Source organism: Ruditapes philippinarum, unplaced genomic scaffold, assembly GCF_026571515.1.
Source record: "Ruditapes philippinarum isolate M1 unplaced genomic scaffold, ASM2657151v2 ctg4723_1_1_1_1, whole genome shotgun sequence".
Lineage (NCBI taxonomy): Eukaryota > Metazoa > Mollusca > Bivalvia > Venerida > Veneridae > Ruditapes > Ruditapes philippinarum.
Window position 1 is genome coordinate 14758 of NW_026865881.1, and position 18842 is coordinate 33599.

The following is an 18842-nucleotide window of genomic DNA, read 5'->3' on the forward strand; positions in this document are numbered from 1 at the left end:
AGATGTCATTTAAAGTAAAAGTTTACGGTCGGGCGCCGAACGAAAAGCGATCACAAAAGCTCACCCTGTCACTTTGTGACAGGTGAGCTAAAAAAGCCCGGACATAAATTGGGAAAAATCATTCGACAGTTTGGTAAATTTGAAATTAAGTTAAAAATCTATCATATTATGACTTTTTAGTTTATTTAACATGTGTATGGTCATATAACCTGTCACATCTTTAAAGAAACAGTTCAAATTATCTCAAATATTTAAACAGTTTGAATTTTTTGGATTGTTGTGATTTTTTTAACTTTATTTGAAATTAGGAAAAAATACGATTTTTGGATTGTGAATTCATTCGGCCCCTGGTAATTAGGTGAAAATGCCCTGCAGAGACCATTAAATTTCATATGTTTTTTTTTCAAATACAAAAATTACAAACACATTATGTTTCTCACTATGTATTTTATTGTCACGTGACCTATAAATTTCAATTTCACATGATAGACATTCATAATACAAAAACATGTAATGACTAATAAAACATACAACAAAAGAATGTAATGTAATGCAATGCAATGTTACGAAATGTAATGCAATTTTATTTAATGAATCAACAAACAAACAAGATTCTTAAAAAAATCTGTTACTAAACTCATCTCATTGAAATCTAAGATGTCTCATAATCATCCATGTTAAACAAACAAATTTTATTATTATTATTATGGAATTTACAATTCATTCAGATTTCCTCAAAAAGCATGCTGAAAGATGTTACTTTTGAATAATTCAAAAAGAATTCTTTTTTCCTTAATATTGTTTTTTAATCAGAACATGCAAGGATATGCTGTTGTACATAGCATTTTCGTTTTGATTATGCCCTGCAGCTACTTGTGTTTTCCTCACTGAATACAGGTGTTTCCTTCACTAAATACAAATGTCACCCCTAAATACATATGTTTCCTTCACTAAATACAGATTCCCGCCCTTTATACAGATGTTTCCTTCACTAAATACAGATGTCCCCACCTAAATACAGGCGTTTACTTTACTGAAAACAGATGTTTCCTTGGCTTAATACAGATGTCCCCCCCCCCTTAAACAAAGGTGTTCACTAAATACATATGTCCCCCATTTAACAGGTGCTTACTTTACTGAAAACAGATGTTTCCTTCACTGACCACATTAAACACAGATTTTCCTTCACTGAATACAGGTGTATTCTTCACTAATCACACTAGATACAGATGTTTTCTTCACTAAATACAGGCGTTTTCTTCATTGTCAAAAAGGAAATTTGTTCTTAACAAAACACACAAACTTTATAGAATAAACACCACTTAAAATAAATTGGTAAATGTAGCTTAGCATCAAAACCATTGTGCAATCTCCGTTATTTATTCTGTGTATTTGATTATTTACTTTCGCACCCTATGGCAGCGTATGTTACATTTCAACTGAGCTATTTCTATGTAGTGTTCTGCCGGTGTTTATAATCTATCATTTATTTTCCTGTCTTGCACTAAAACCTGTGTGAAAGTGTACATTATTATATGCAGTCAATATGTCAATGGATAAGTGCGTGAAACTTCCACGTCAACTTGTATTTTTTATTTCACATTTACATCCAATAACTAATCAGTACATCTAGTTTTGCATTTATTTTCCTGTCTTTCACTTAACCAGTGTGAAAGAGTACATTGTTATTTGCTGTAAATATGTCCATGGATAAGTATGTAAATTGTTCCAAATTGTTTCGACTTCCAAGAATTTTAATTTCACATCTACATCGGATAACTGAGTAGTACATCTTGTTTCGCCAACTCCAACAACATAGGATCGTCGAAAAACTTGTTAATACTCACGTCCTCACTCAAACCCTGCAAATATACAAGTCATACATCAATACAACAGTTTATAAAGTACACTAAAAATCTACAATATGAACTTAATAGCATTTCCAATTTCTTTACTGTGAAAAAGATTATTCCTTTCACATGTTAAGCTGGAATTTTGGAATTGTGGATGGGCCTTTTCCATTTTTGTTTGGTTCGGTTTTACAGCTCACCAACGCAATTTAGGTCATATGATACCAAAACAAGAAAGGTGATTTTGGGTGTTAAAAACTTAAAGCAATACCACATGTACCAGTGGTCAAAATCAGCTCCAGCTTCCAATTTTGGTACTTTCTAATATGAAATAAGAAAAAGCCAATAAACGGGGAAATCAGTTAAAAAAATCATTCATTATTCCGTTTTAAAGGTGTGATCCAGTATTTTATGCACCGCTTCAGTTTTCACTCAGAACAATCAACGATTATTATTGATCCGAAAAGTTCCACTTGTCCTGTTATCGGAATACTATTACCACTGAGTTACATAGAAAATGGCAGCGCCCAACTAAAACTGACACTGAAAATTTCATTGATAGTTATAGAATTCTTTATATTCTTTAATTGTTTTTGATTTGATTTGACTTTTGAATATACATGTGTAGTCTATAGCCGGGCAAACCAAAGCCCGGGTGCGCAGCCTTTGACTTTCTGTAATTACATATTTTAGGGAATGGTTATCAAGATGAAAATTTGAAATTTGTCAGCCAGCAGTATTAAGCCTGGTAAGATGGCACAGACTACAAGCTAAACAAAAACTTACTTTTCTCCTCCTAGTTTTCACCATGAACTCTCTGGCTAGATGGGTAGCAGGCTGGGCCTCCAGTGGCCGGATATGAATGCTCTTATCGAGGGGATCACCGGGTACTATCTGCCAATGATGAAACACGGACAGACAGAAAGCCTGACCCTGTGTGTGCGTTCTCAGATCGGTCTCAAACCCAAACGAGTCTATAGCTGGCAGAAAAGCTTTGATTGTGTATAGTGGGGAACCAGGTACCGGCGAATCTTGTGTCACGTGACCTCTGAAATACAATACAAATAACTTTATTTGCAAATAAAACATTATTACAATGCTTATAGCAAAAACATATACAGGTATAGGTATTTTATGAAAATGAGATCACACATGAAATCTCTCTATGAGTTGGGTATTAACTTACTTTTATCACACAGAACTAGTGAAAAATCAACCAAAATTTTACGTGTAAACACGTCTGGAAAATTACTTAAATGCCATACCCCCTTTAGAATATGCATTACCCCTTGTCTAAATTATGTGACCCCCTCCACACCCTCTCTGGTAAATAATCCTGGATTCTGCATGTTTAATTTGTAAAGTGTCTACAGTAATACCAATGGTATTAACTCTAACAATTATTCTTCAGTAGAATACAGTGTATGATATCTATAATATTGCCATGGATGTTCCTTAATCTACTGAAGTTTTCCATAAAACTGCAGGAAACAGAAGAAAAGTAAAAGAAATAATAATACATGTTGCCTACCTTCTCCTTGCTAGGACAGTATAAACAGCAGACACGCAATCAGCTGGGGCCAAAACTTCTACAAAATAATAGGGTTCCATCATCCTGGGTGTTGCCTGAAATAACGGAGAAATTCTATTCACTCATACCCTAATTAACACACATACATCAGCATTTTCCTATCGAACAGCTCAGTCCTTACTAAAATCATGCTATGTTTTATCTTTACTACAGACGATCTGTACTCTAGCTGGATAACTTTCTCACATGTAGAATCCGATGACACTTGTTACAGCGGTGAGAGGCAAGTGGTTCAAAGTCAATGACCTTAACTACTTGGCCACGAAAGACCTCTACTCAGTCAGTACTTATTTTTAAATTTTCACTTAAAGTTGAATAACTTGAAAATTACATTTCAGATGCAAGTATTTAGCCTGGTAAAGCTTTAATCACAATCAAGCTAAAATAATGTTTAAACTATACCCATACACAAACACTGCTGTTAAAACTGTCTTAAGGACACTTTGTCTTCTTCTTTTATGAAAATCTTCAATATACTTCAACAATTTCTCACACAAATAAGTCTTAAATTCTGCAACAAACTTCTTTTTTGAACTAGATTTAATATTTAATAATATAAAATCAATGAAAGATTTGTTTGTTTGTTTTGTTTGGTTTTACAGTGCACCAACACAATTCATTTAGGCCATATGACACTGAAATAGGAAAGATGATTTTGGCTAACCTCGGGTGTAACAAACTTTAAGCAACACCGGAGGTCAAAACCATTTCATCTGCTGGAACTACGTGATGCATAGACTCTAATGAAAGACATGATTGAGGAAAACAAATATTTACCATAAGGAAAGCTGAGTATGCTACTCTCCTAGCTGTAGGTATAATCTGTCCTCCACCTCGATGTATAGGTTCCTGAGCGATCACTGCATCCAGAATCTTAAACTTTACATTACGTATTGCTGAAATACAAAAACAGACAAAAACTTATCAATGTTTGTCGGCTCGAAGTTGGAATATTTTTGCATTGAAGACTACAACATTTCTATGTTATAAGAAGTGTTTATATCTAAATAGCCACTGACACAAGCTGGGATTTTAAGGGTAAGACTGTTTGATAGGGAAAGAGTTAGTTTTTTTTGTGATTTTTTTTGGTTGGGTTTTGCATTGCACCTACACAGTATAGGTCATATGGCGACTTTCCAGCTTTACTGGTGGTTGAAGACCTCATTATTTCAGGCACAAATGGCACCCGAGTAGAAACATCTATGTTCTGTAAGATGGCTTGATAGTAATTAAGTAAGTAGGTAAGTAAGTAAGTAAGTAAGTAAGTAAGTAAGTAACAACTTTATTTAATGAGGCAACACAGTTGGGCAAGCTTTTTCACATGAAAGAATCCAAAGAATCCAATATCTTTTTTACTCAAAATAGGTCTTACAATAATAAATAACTTACGTTCATCACAAAGGGGACCTTCTCTTGTGGCCCATTGGAATCCCTGAACTATACTATCCTTTACTGCACCCAGTAAACTTTTGTCAACCTGAAGTTTTAAAACAACATATAATATTTAAGACAAACATATCTTTATAACCTATATTTATTGCAAAATATTTTAATCAAATTCATACTATTACTGCACCTCTGTATATTGTTACACCCTTTCCTCCAAAACCCCCACCCAAATTATCCAGTGAACAGTTGGGACTTTGGCCTTGCATCATCAAAACTCCACCCTAACAGGACATTTCTAGGTAAAATGTTCAGTAAATGCCTAAATCAATTCTGTGAGTAGGGAAATATCCAGTGTTAATTTTTCACCAAAACGGGACCACGCACAAGGACTCTGAACTGCTGGGTCAGATGTTAGGTAGAGACCTGACACATTTCCCAAATCATTCACAATCATTCTTGATGTAAACTTACAAAAACTATTTGTCCATGAATAACTGAGAAGCAGTATCAACATAATTATTAAAGATAGCCTAAAAACCAAAAATCTAAATCAAAATGGGGTGGAATTATAGTCCAAGCACATCAAGTAAGGGTGGAGTTTTAGTCCCAAGCACTTCCTGTAGTTCTTTTTCTAAGTATTTCCCATAAAAATTCTCTAAAATTCAACATCTATAGTCATATTCTACAACAGATCACTTATTTCCCAAATTTAGATGAACTACACATGAAACTTTTATGCTTTGTTCCCGACTGATTCGAGCACATGCAGCTGTCTAAAGAATACAGCACTAACTTCTTATACTGGGAAAAAAAGACACGGATTTAACTAATAACAGTGTTGGAGCAGTACCTCTAAACCCTTGCAGAAATTATGATTACAAAGTACAAAAAATATCGCCAATTCTCTGATTCATTTGTCATTCATGGTGGTATATAAATTGGTGTGAACAGATGAATTAGGCATCTAAAAGTGCATTTCAGCAGGTGTAAAGGCGAGATTTTAGCATTTAATCATTCAAGTGCCTTGTCCAGCATATACCGAAATACCTCCAACACTTTTTGGCCTCACTCAAAAGACACAGTTATTTTCAAAAATCTTTACCTCAGAAGGCAGTGTATCATCTACGAGAATATTAGGCCCGGTGGCATCCGGTCCGAACGCCCATATAGATCTGGCGGCCAGCAAATCCCAGTCGTATTTGGTCTGGAAAAATTCTCCGAGACGTTTCCTTGGCCACGTAATCTGTACGATCTCGTTCTCGATGTCTTCTGCTAAACCTTTCTCCAGTGGTTCCGCAATCATCGTTAACTTGTTCCTATTAAGAATCACATTATATTATGAAATATTATCTAAAAGGGACTATTATTAGATATCAATATAAAAACTTTCAAACCTATTTTCTTATGACAGGGTTCTCCTATCTTGAATTCCATATTGCCAATATTTGGTTTACAAGGTTTCAATATCCAGGTCTAAAATCAAGCATGCAATGGTATAAAATTATAGTATGTTTATCCATGAAGGAGAACAGGTTGTCCTGCTTTGTAGTGTCAAAATAGACATATCACTATGCTTGTTTGAATTCTGCATAAATTGAGATAATCTGGCAACTTCTCAGCATAAATATGTGGTGGAGAACTTCAGATGTTTATCTGTGTATCACACTTACTTTTTGTTTGGTGTTTCAGCAAAACACTTCAATGATGATGTTTCAACAACGGTCTCGCAGAACGACACAACTGGATCGGCAACTTTAATATCTGAAAACGTCATAACATATATATATATCTCTATAATGTTTCATGTAAATCTTACACCAGAATAAGCATTTAAAAGGGTATAGAGCTATATCTATTGAACTATTTAATCATTTAAAAACTGTTGACTTTTAAAATTACATTGCACTCATATGGATAGTTACAGATCTGTTTCTGGAAGATACATGTCACTTGCTAAAAGACATTTTGTCAGTTGTTACAGTAAATCAAAATGCCTAAATTTTTTTTTACATTTCAGTAAGTACTTTAGGTAGCCCTGGTTTAATACATAATACAAATTTTACCTATTTCCGAGTACATTTTTCTGAGATCATGCATCACACAGTCCAGGTAGAGTTCTCCTGTACCGAGAATAATGTGTTCACCGGATTCTTCCACCTAAAATATATGTTACACCTCATTACTACAACTTGAATACCACATTAATACAACATTAATTAGTGGTACAAGAATAATAATATATTGTCATATGTTATGGTTCAAATCGGAATATCTGTCTTGAGAGGATCTGCCTATTGGGCAAGCCTGTTTGCTGCTCATGGGCAAGTTTTCGAGGGATGAATATTCCGGTCCGAACAACAAATACATTATGCCATATATTTTTTCTTGCATATTCTACCATATTCTATCATATTTTAATTTCTTAATAAAACAATTTTCCATGGAAATAAATGTCATTTCATCCGTAGCTATTTTTTACAATAGCGTATGAATTTATAAATTCATTCATAATGTCGAAATGACGTCATTCTAGGCACGTAGATTCAATCTTACATACATGCAGTTCACTCACAAAATGGGCTAAAATGATGCAAACTGTATAGCACACAACTCATCTGGCATCTCCATGCCAGATGAAATTTCAAACATGGGTAAAACTAACAGAAAAACCAATCTGATGCAAGAATAATATGTGACAGTATTTCAGTCATACATAGCTAATGTATATTTAATGTATTTAATGTTTTGTAATGTGACACTAAAATCTTTATTGTACCATGATTAGTTTGCATCCTGGAGAGTTTAAAACTTGCTCTTGAATTTATCATAAACACTTTTTCCATCACAAAAATAAACCCCTTTCCACAAGGTCCGAGCAAGGGACTCTGTTAAAGAATTTACTACCTGCTAGTGGTAGTTATCATATAAAGTGTATAAGAATGTAAACATGTTTAAACATATAACCTTTGTCGTAACAAGGGGATAACTCTTGTTGACTTTTCTCAATCCGTCTAACATTTTAGGTAACTCTGATGGATTCACCGGCTCCACGGATATCTTAATCACAGAACTCGTGTTGAATTTAAGTGGTCTAAATATATGTACCTGAAATTGAATGAATGTACATGTCACAAAAAAATATACATATTACAACTCAAGAAATGTCGTAGAAAAAATACTCTGAATGTGTATTGGTAATACTGAATACAGTGTCACCAAGTAGATTAAAATTGATGTCCTCTTTCCATTTGTAAAAAAAACCCTGAAAATGCTGAATTTTTCAAGAATTATGCTCTAAATCTAAATTTTCTTTCTTCTGTTAAGTTATCAAATTAACAGCTATATCACACCAGTGCACCTTTTGCGACTCCGTAAAAATGGTATTGCATGGCCATGATGGGACGTCATTTGCATTATATAAACAAAGTGTAAAGACGCGCTAAATATAAGCGTTACAATATAAGTGCATTGATGAAAAGTGATTCACATTATATATTGGGTATGTTATAAATATAATATTCTATTTGTGCAGGTTCATTACTGAATTTATTGAACTTGTTGAATAAAATAATTTTAAGCAAGCCTCTGGTGAGCATAATATTACTTCATTCAACAAGTTCAATAAATTTAGTACTGAATCTTCACCAATATAATATTTTATTTATCAAACATATTAAAAACAAGAACATTTTACAGTTAAAAAGAAGCATTTTACATCAACATGTCTAAAGTTTAACGCTAACATGAGTGCGCTTTAACACTATGTTTGGATATAGGGTTATAATACTTTGATGTGACAACATTTGAGTTATATACAAAGTGCAATATCTTCTTTATTAAATGGCTTTATTACACTCCTCCATTTGGTTTATTTGATAAAACAAATTTCATATTCTTTTTCTGGAACACAATAAAGTTATCAAGTTCCACAAGTTAAGGGATGGTGTGATAATATATGACATTATTACCTCCTCCGGAGCCGACGTGTCTGTAATTGTGGCAGTTTTTACAATAGGTTGATCTATTCCCTCTATCAGGATCCAGTTCCCAGCTGGTACCCTGTTCACCTCGATCTTATATCTGTCAATATACAAAACATTGTTTTATCATTTTATTCTTGCATATCAGACAGGATAATCTACCATTTACACCCATGTTTTAGAAAAACTTGTCTTACACCCATCCCCTCAAAGTAAGACATATTGTGTTTTAAATGGTATTATCCTTACATTATTACACAATTAAATACGGAGTTTGTCAACTTGTCAATAACATTTTACATTAAGTAAATCACATGATGTTACAGAAATAGGAAAAAGCTGGATAAGCCTCCTCAAACGTAAAAATCATTGTCCCAAAGGCAATGAAACCTAGTTTAAAACCAAGTAAACTATAAATAAACTAAAACAATTCAAACCTAGCTTCTGGTATCCAAAGTTGTCCTATCTACAGGCGTGAACAGGCACCTGAGTAGAACCACTGACATATAAGCTAGCTGGGTAGTTTCCTTACATGACAGAATCGTAAGTCCCTGGCGGAATGAACTTAGTGAACTATACATAAAGAAGTACAAACCTAGCTTCTGAGATCCACAGTCGTCCTATCTGACCAAACCTCGAATCCTCTTCATCCTGTAACGTGTAATTTTCTCCCAGAATTCTCACTTCCTGGTTTGCATACAACGTTCCGCTCACCACACGTCCAAATACATGAAAGCATGTGGCATCTTGGGTGGGGTATAACTTGGTGGTGTGCACCATAAGTGGACCCTGTGGAGGTATAGTAAAGCAAATAATCCAAATGTCATGAATGATAGCCAGACAAAATCTTAGGGGGTTTTTTGGGGTAGTAATGACTATAACAAAAAATAAAACTCAACAGAAACATTACAAGAGGTTATGTACAACAATATGCTCAACCATTCTAAGTACTTAGTAATGGAATAGTGTCTAAAGTTTCAAAGCAAGATAACTAATTGGGATGCCTGAAAAAGTGGGGCAGTACTAAAAACTTAAAGCTGCCTTCAGCTTTTATTTTCTGTTGAAAAAAACACTTCTATGATGTTTTAAAACTAAGTATTTTCAGTAATTTCATCTTTGAAAAGAGCATCATATCACTGTTAAACCTTCTTCAAAACAGCATCCAAAGAGCTATCTATAACGCCTCAGTGACGTTCATTTCTAAAAATAGAAGATCAGGAAACTATTGTCTGCTTTACTGATTTAAAAATAGAGAACAGACTGGTATATTAATAGTAAAGAAAGCGGGCTGGTAGACTAGAGGTATCAAGAGGTTTCCTGATTGTTTATGTATTTTATCGTCGGCAGATTTCATTTTCCACCTTAATCCTTTTGATTTGACAATTATATAAAACAATTTATGTAAAAATAACATATTTAACCTTTAGAAAAGCTGAAGGCTGCTTTAATCATGGTGCCATACTGGACTATAAGAATTAAAAGCAGCAATAAATGTCTGTATAGCCTGTTCTCTAGACTGATTTTATCTAAACATAAAAAAAACTCAAAATCTTATATATTATTTAAGTAATCAATACATGCCAAACAAAAATATTGATAACAAATTTGAGCCGCTCCATGACAAAACAAACATAATGCGTTTGCGAAAAGCATGGATCCAGACCAGTTTGCGCATCCGAGCAGTCTGATCAGGATCCATGCTGTTCGCTTACAAACCCTATTAAAAGTAGAGAAACTGATAGCAAACAGCATGGATCCTGATCAGACTGCAGGGATGCGCAAGCTGGTCTGGATCCATGCTGGTTGCAAACCAATTATGTTGGTTTTGTCATGGCGTGGCTCAAATTATTTTAAGTACATGTAATCACTACAAACAAAACGACATACGTCAGCATCACATTGGACCATCATATCAGCAAGGTCAGATTCCATCGGCCCCGTGTATATATGCTCAATCTTACGTCTTGCATTGTCTAGCGGTGACTTTATGTGATCCACACACATATCCACAAAACCTAAATACAGAATTTTAGTATATATACAACAGTTATTTTAAAAGAAACAAATTATATCCAGTCAACTGTACGTACTTAAAAGATTTTTTGGGGGGTTGTGCTTTTGCAACGCACCTACACAGTAAAGGCCATTTTGCAACTTTCCAGCTTTACTGGTGGAGGAAGACCTTGGGTGACCTTACGTGCATTATTTCAGACACAAACTGGCACAAGAGTAGAACCACCAACGATCCATAAGCTTGCTGTATAGCTTCCTTACACGAAAGAATCCAAAGTCCCTGTTGAGATTCCAGGGGTAAGAAGTTTGAAGTCAATGACCTAAACCACTGGGCTACTAACGCTCTACATAAAGGACATATATGAAAACATGACAAGTTAATTGCTAAGATGTAAAAATGCCAACATTTAAAGGGACTCAACTGAGGTTTTTTGACTGGACATTACTAAAAATAATTTCCCAGATTTGTGTACCAATTCATAAAGGGGTAGACTAATAACTTGTGAGCAAATTTTAGGTCATTCCCACACCCAGTTTTTCAAGGTGGATCAATTTTATTGTGCAAAATGACCCAAAATTGAAAAGCATTGCAACACTTTTTACTTAAACCTGACCAAAAATTGCATAAAAAATCGCATAAAATCTATTTTCAATTTCATTATATTATAGTTTTTGTTATTCCTTTGTAAAGTTTTCCAATTAAGGGCTTCACATCATTTTTTGTAAGATTTTTTTTTTTTTTTTGAAGACCTCAGTGGAGTTCCTTTAAGGGTAACTAGACCTATCACTGAAGGTGATTAATACCCCCACCAGCAACTCTGACTTTTGAAAAATAAGTTGTCTGAAGAAAAAATTTGAAATAAACCTACAGTAAATAAAGTACAATCAGCACTGTGTACAAAGAAGTATTTCAATTTATTGCAATCCCAGCTAGGATCTTGATATAAGCTTGCTATACACCAAGTTTGATAACAATATCTCATTCCTAACCCTAGTAATTGTCTGGAAACCATTTTTCTATATTTAGTAACGGTGACCTTGAACCCAGGAAGTCCAAATGCAATACCAAGCATGGTCTTCATGTAAGCTTGCTAAACACCAAGTTTGATTACAATATCTCATTCCTAACTTTAGTAATTGTCTGGAAACCATTTTTCTTTTTTTAGTAACTGTGACCTTGAACCCAGGGAGTCCAAATGCAATACCAAGCGTGGTCTTCATGTAAGCTTGCTATATACCAAGTTTGATTACAATATCTCATTCCTAACTTTAGTTATTGTCCGGAAACCATTTTTCTATTTTTAGCAATGGTGACCTTGACCTTGGCCCCAGGGGATCCACATGCAATACCAACCTATGTCTTCATATAAGCTTGCTTTATACCAAGTTGATTACAATATCTCATTCCTAACTTTAGTTATTGTCTGGAAACCATTTTTCTATTTTTAGTAACAGTGACCTTGACCTTGGCCCCAGGGGGTCCAGATGCAATACCAACCGGGGTCTTCATATAAGCTTGCTATACACCAAGTTTGATTACAATATCTCATTCCTAACTTTAGTTATTGTCCGGAAACCATTTTTCTATTTTTAGTAACGGTGACCTTGACCCCAGGGGGTCCAAATGCAATACCAACTGGGGTCTTCATATAAGCTTGCTATACACCAAGTTTGATTACAATATCTCATTCCTAACTTTAGTTATTGTCCGGAAACCATTTTTCTATTTTTAGTAACGGTGACCTTGACCTTGGCCCCAGGGGGTCCAAATGCAATACCAACTGGGGTCTTCATATAAGCTTGCTATACACCAAGTTTGATTACAATATCTCATTCCTAACTCTAGTTATTGTCCGGAAACCATTTTTCTATTTTTAGTAACGGTGACCTTGACCTTGGCCCCAGGGGGTCCAAATGCAATACCAGTCGGGGTTTCCACATAAGGTTGCTATATACCAAGTTTGATTACAATACCTCACTCCAAACTTTAGTTATCGTCTGGAAACCATGATGTGGACGGACCGACCGACCGACAAGCTGACTCCTATATACATCCCCTAAACTTCGTTTGTGGGGGTATAATAAATATTACAACCCCTACAAGTGGAGTTCCTTTAAGGGTAACAAATATTACAACCCCTACAATGATAAGGATTTAAAACTGAATTTTACCTGTAAAGTCTCCAAAGAATCTACGGCAAACAATTCTCATGAGAGGTCGGATGTTGAGTTTCTTCTCCTCGCTGGTCAGTGATATACCTAGCTCATCACAAACCCGAGGTAAACTCTCGTCCACGTCTCCGACAATCTGTTACAAGACAAAACAGTTGTGATAGAAATATGGTGTTACTATGTAACACAAAATATGGTGAAACTAGATAGTAAATTAAGAATTAAAGAGCCTAAAACATGCAAAAATGTCCCTATGATTGGGAACATTTATACATTTTTTGCCTTTCAGACAGGATTATGTACTGTTTATACCGGTGTTAGAAAACTCTTGTCTTACACCCCCCATGTAAGACAAGTCGCATGCTTTATATGACGTCATTGCCGCGCACCTTTTTTGAATGAATTTCATTATTATGATGATGTCATTTTGCCATTATGAATGAAGTTGTAAATTTATATGCTACAATAAGAAAAGTGCTAAACGAAAATATTAATTTTTGTAATTTCTGTTCGAAATATAATTAAAATGTTATATGCAAGAAAAACTTAAACGGCTACTGTAATTTCAGACAGGAATATCTGATTCCCGCGTTCTTTAAATATCATGACAAGATCAATGTTGATAAATGAAAAATAATGAAAAACAGACACAGTGGTAACCATGTTCCCCTTTCCAGAAAATTTTTCCAATCAAATCTTCTGAAGGCAAACAATGGAAGATTAAAATAAAGAGGTCTTAATTATAAAACATACCTGTGCAAATAGCTTGTACAGGGGTTCAAGTATAAACTCTACAAAACTTCTCTGGGCAGAACTGTTAGGGGGCTTCTTTGTAAATTTACGTCTGAAATGTTAACATGGCATTAAATAAATCATTCAATTAAAGGAATAGGAATGGATGGATTGATGTCTGTCTAATATAAATATTCATCATTTAAAAAAAGGAACCATGACAGTTTTCCTATTGACATCAACCCTATAAGAGAGAAATTCGTGTTTTAAGACACTATTTTTTACTTGAGAAATAAGTTCATGGGCGCCGCCATTTTGGCGTTCTGTCATTCTCGCGAGACAGACGAGACCGAGATTGTGACGTGTAATACCCACTTCCGGTATAGGTGTACACGCTGGTACAGAAATATATCTTGATGAAGAACTTATTAATTTTATTGCGTACATTATATATTATTTATGAAAACATCATATGGAACTGAATTGCTTTAATTAATTAATTGAAGACGCCGCGACATTAATTATTATTTCTCCGATATTCAAGCTTGCTGATGATCCCACCACATGATTTAAGCAATGACTGCTTAATAAGTTAATTTTCAAAGATAAACCATAAATTTAATTTGGGTACTACGAGAAACTTCTTCAAATTGACGATATATCCTTTTATTTTGTACTTTATTTTCGCTAGACAAGCTGTCCAAATAGGGTACATCGCCGGTCATGTATCTTTTTTCCAGGTAAAATATCAACTAAATCCAATATATATCTACATACCAAATTCCTTTCCCCGACAGATACGCATTTCTACTACCGTAAATTTAATCCAATAAAACAAAAAATCATAAATCTACTTAATATTTAAAATGATTATTGGTAACTGAAAAAAATGTGTTGCTATTTTATGACGTGCTGTAATTTACCACAGTATAATTTGACAGGTGTGGAACCTAATTCCCCCTAAGGTCATTCAGTTCACTGATGAAGCGTAAAAAAATAGATGTCTATTTCGTCATTAGAATATTTGACAAGGGTGATTAACCAATCAGGGCAACATTGTGCATGATCAAAAGGTCTGTCGGCACAGAGGCATACAAGGAGCAATAAAAATCGTCAGTACACAGTGTGACAGGAGCATTTGGTGCAAATTAGGAACAATTAAAATGGACAATGCGCAGTAATAGACATAAATAGTAAGAACCAGCAATTGTGTGAATAAATTATGCAAATTAGACTTTTGAGCAGCCAATAAAAATAATTTGCCTGCAGTGAATATTAGGCTACGATTACGATGCGCAGCATCATACGTTGAAAGACATGTTAACAATTTACTTTTCAAAAGAGTTGCTTATATTTTTGAAATGTGTACATCAATTATAACATATGTTCACACCTTTAAATTTGAAAGTCAGAATCAAACTGCAAAAATTTAATTATATGTACTATTAAGAACACGTTTTAGTAGGGTTTTTATAATGGAAGTGGCTAGCGTACGGGCCCGTACGGCTAGCCAAAAGTTTAAGCCGTACGTGAGTCACGTACGACTAGCAAGGACACGCTGTATTGGCTAGCCGTACGGCACTTTTCAAAATTTTATGGAAGTCGAAAATGCATATGTTATTTTATGACTTTAAGCGAGGGTTTTAACCAAGAAACAGCATTAATTGTCTTTGGATGTTAACTTTTTAGAGATTAATCGCCTTGATCGCTATATATATCGATCTTTGTCATCGCAAGATGTCGAGAAAAAAAATAGCCTTTGCTTGCATTTACACCAATTGAAATAGTTTACAAAATTTTGATAATAATCCTTTTTTGTTTCATTAAGTTTAATTTTCAACACCTTTTATATGAAAAAACAAATTCTAACACTATCGGAATTTTTTCTATATAGACAAAGAAGGCCGGAAGCGTGCATTATTCTACAACAATGCACTCGCCGTTCTTATTATCTCCCTGTGTATTTTCACATTGAAGGCGCCATTTTGTTTAAAAAATCTGATAAATTAAAACAATTTTTTTCGAATTTTGTTGTGAAAACTATCTAGAATGAAAGAAAATGGTCTAACTAAGAAAATTAATCCGAACACCAATATCTTTAATTCAGTCGTTAACGCTGTACAGACGTTTAAAGTGTTGTTTACGTGACGTCACAATGTAGCGCCAAACAGCACGTGCAAAACAATCAAATCAAGTTCGCTATTTAATGTCGCAAACGAGTTTAGTTTTACATTTATTTCACTTTTAATAATTTGTATTTCGCTTGGAAAATTATAAACTGAAATAAATAAACAAACAAAGTTGTATCAACGTTTTCAAAATTCGTTATTTTCAAAATGTTTCTACAAACGGTAGATTTAACAGTTTTTTTTTTCAACCCACTGGAACGGCCTCTAAAGAACGTTTCTATTGGAAACTCTGAGGCGAAAACAAATTCAACCACCAAACATAAAGTCCAACGTTATAATAAAAATTATATTTTTTCTTGAGGTATTAGAATGGAAATAGATATCAATTCTTCGTGCATTATTGTATAATAATGCACGTTTTTCGTTCAAATGCTATGTAATTAATCACTCAGGCCTATCGGCCTTCGTGATTATATTACTACGCATTTGAACTCAAACCGTGCATTATTCTACAACAATGCACTCAGAATTGATATCTATTTCCTAAACAAAACAACAAACACTGAAAATGATTGTTGTTATAGGCTCTTGATAATTGCGACAATTACCGACGGTACTGTAAAGAAATTTGTCCATCAAGGAAAGTTTGCATGTTCCGTGAAAGGCATTCTAAAATTCTATTGTCAGTCCCTGGATAGGTTTTAATCAAGGCTAATTAATTGATTGACTGTGCTTTTATGTTCGATATTTATCTACTGTTTTGAAAATTATATAATTATTTTTGCATTTCACCGTTTTTTTTTTTTTTTTTTTTTTTTTTTCATTCAATGTTCTTTTTATTTATTTATTCCACTCCGATCATTTTTTATTCGATCCATGTGCTTAAAATTAACAAAAATGATTTAATAATTCAAAAATCAACAATCTTATAACGTTTGACTTCCATATAATTTTGAAAAGTGCCGTACGGCTAGACAATACGTACAGTGCGTCCTGGCTAGTCGTTCGTGTCTCACGTACGGCTAGAACTTTTGGCTAGCCGTACGTTTCTTTATTTTTTATTTATTTATTTTTTGATATTGTTACGTATTTTGAACCATAAAAAATCTCCTCTACACCTCCTGTGAAAATTAAATTGTCTGGTCATTAATTAATATTTCCTTACGATTCAACTAGATTTATCATGAATCTAAAGATGTGGGGAAATGACATCACGCGCACCTGTTATTATACGGTCAATACACAAACATGGCCGCGCTTACTGATTTGTAGAAATCGGTGATTTAGCGATTTAAATTTTGTTTTCATTCGTTTAATGTTATTATTTGGCGGCAGAAAATTTGCAGACTTATTATTTATAGTATTCTTTTTCTGAAATCAAGTTTTTATTCTAACCTTGTCTTTCCCTTTAAGAATCCAAAGTAAACAAGAGCTGTCCGTAAGACAGCGCGCTCGACTTTTTTATTGCTTGCCAATAAAAAAAGTTTTTGCAGTAAAAGGCAATACAAGAATCTCTGTATTTTTAAAGTGAACAATGGCCATGAGCAAATCCTTGACAGAGTTACCTTCTCTTGCGTACAGATGGGGGTAATGATGTGAAATAGCATTAAAAGTTTCAAAGCAATATCTCAAAGGGTTAAGGCAATAAGTGGATTTTACCCATATTCAATGTATTTTCTAAGTCAAAAAGGGGCATAATTCTGTCAAAAACCTTGACAGAGTTATGTCCTCTTGTCTGTTGATGAAGGTCGTGATGGTAAACAAGTATGGTCAGTTTCAAAGCAATACCTCCAATGGTTTTGAAATAAAGTGAGGTGGTACAAAAAACTTAACCAAGCTCAATACACTTTCTAAGTCAAAAAAGGGCCATAATTCTGTCAAAAACCTTGACAGAGTTATGTACTCTTGTCTGTAGATGGAGGTTATGATGGTGAACAAGTATGGTAAGTTTCAAAGCCATACTTGTAATACTTCTGAAATAAAGTGGGGTGGTACGAAAAACTTAACCAAGGTGTGACGCCAACGCCGACGCCGGGGCGAGTAGGATAGCTCCCCTTTTCATAGAAAAGTCGAGCTAAAAAAGCAACATAGATGATTAAAATTGAATTTGATTCAAACATGTACACTACAAAAACACTTCTAATTATCCAGAAATTTAAAAGTTTTTTGCATGCTTATTGTGGGTTTGAAATTTGCTAATATGCTAAAATAAAACTGACAACAAATTCCATGAAATTTCACCTAGAATCTTAGGTAGGCCAATACTGTAGACTTTCTTCTTCTTATCACCCATCCATTGTCTAAAACTTTTTTGATTGAAAAATGTGACCTTGTCAAAAAAAAAAGATCACAATTTCGAAGAAATACCTATCAATGAATAACACACACCGAAAAAAATACATATACGCATAACATTTACCAACGGTAAACTTACGTTTTACTGTTGAAATAAATATCACCCCAAAGACGTCTTGCAAATTCTTTTTCATTTATTCCGCCATAAGTGTCAGAGTAAATCTTGGCAAAAGATCCGAGTGTGAAGCACAGTCTGTAGTACGAGCTGGCGAAGCAGACGTTACCGATCAGTGGCGACACCTGCTGGCCACCTTCCTCTTCTGTATATAAACTGGAAAAAAAACGATCGTTAGAATTTTAATAAATTATGGACAGTATGCTTATTTGTTCAAACAATTGCTAAATCAACAGTTTTATTTCAATGGTTTGGATGTCTTTATGTTGTTACATAAGCATTCTATTGGGCTGATCATTAATTCACACTGCCACTTAAGACAAATATTAATTTTCAATATTTGGTTTTAAGACATTTATGTCAACAGAATGAACAGATTCTTGATAAAGAATCAAAATATAAGTTGGAACGCATTTCTATCAAATTGGGCTAACAAATAAATACACAAAAATATGATTTCAATTTATCTTTGAGTTTATTTCTGACCTATCTTTTACATATCTTTCTGTTTTAAGT

The 18842-nt window shown here is 34.1% G+C and overlaps 1 protein-coding gene across 1 annotated transcript in view; it reads right to left on the minus strand.

Moving 5' to 3' along the window:
• Positions 1-441: 441 nt before the first annotated feature.
• LOC132730635 (116 kDa U5 small nuclear ribonucleoprotein component-like) overlaps positions 442-18842 on the minus strand; it is a 41779-nt gene continuing 23378 nt past the window's right edge. Inside the window, exons 11-25 of the mRNA XM_060716606.1 lie at positions 18291-18482; positions 13749-13839; positions 12996-13131; positions 10698-10825; positions 9406-9599; positions 8799-8910; positions 7795-7935; positions 6894-6987; positions 6501-6591; positions 5933-6146; positions 4831-4918; positions 4219-4337; positions 3382-3476; positions 2637-2898; positions 442-1862 (exon numbers count right to left, since the gene is read on the minus strand). Coding sequence (XP_060572589.1) covers positions 1767-1862; positions 2637-2898; positions 3382-3476; positions 4219-4337; positions 4831-4918; positions 5933-6146; positions 6501-6591; positions 6894-6987; positions 7795-7935; positions 8799-8910; positions 9406-9599; positions 10698-10825; positions 12996-13131; positions 13749-13839; positions 18291-18482 — 2053 coding nt within the window. The 3' untranslated portion in view covers positions 442-1766. The remainder of the gene's footprint in view (positions 1863-2636; positions 2899-3381; positions 3477-4218; positions 4338-4830; positions 4919-5932; positions 6147-6500; positions 6592-6893; positions 6988-7794; positions 7936-8798; positions 8911-9405; positions 9600-10697; positions 10826-12995; positions 13132-13748; positions 13840-18290; positions 18483-18842) is intronic.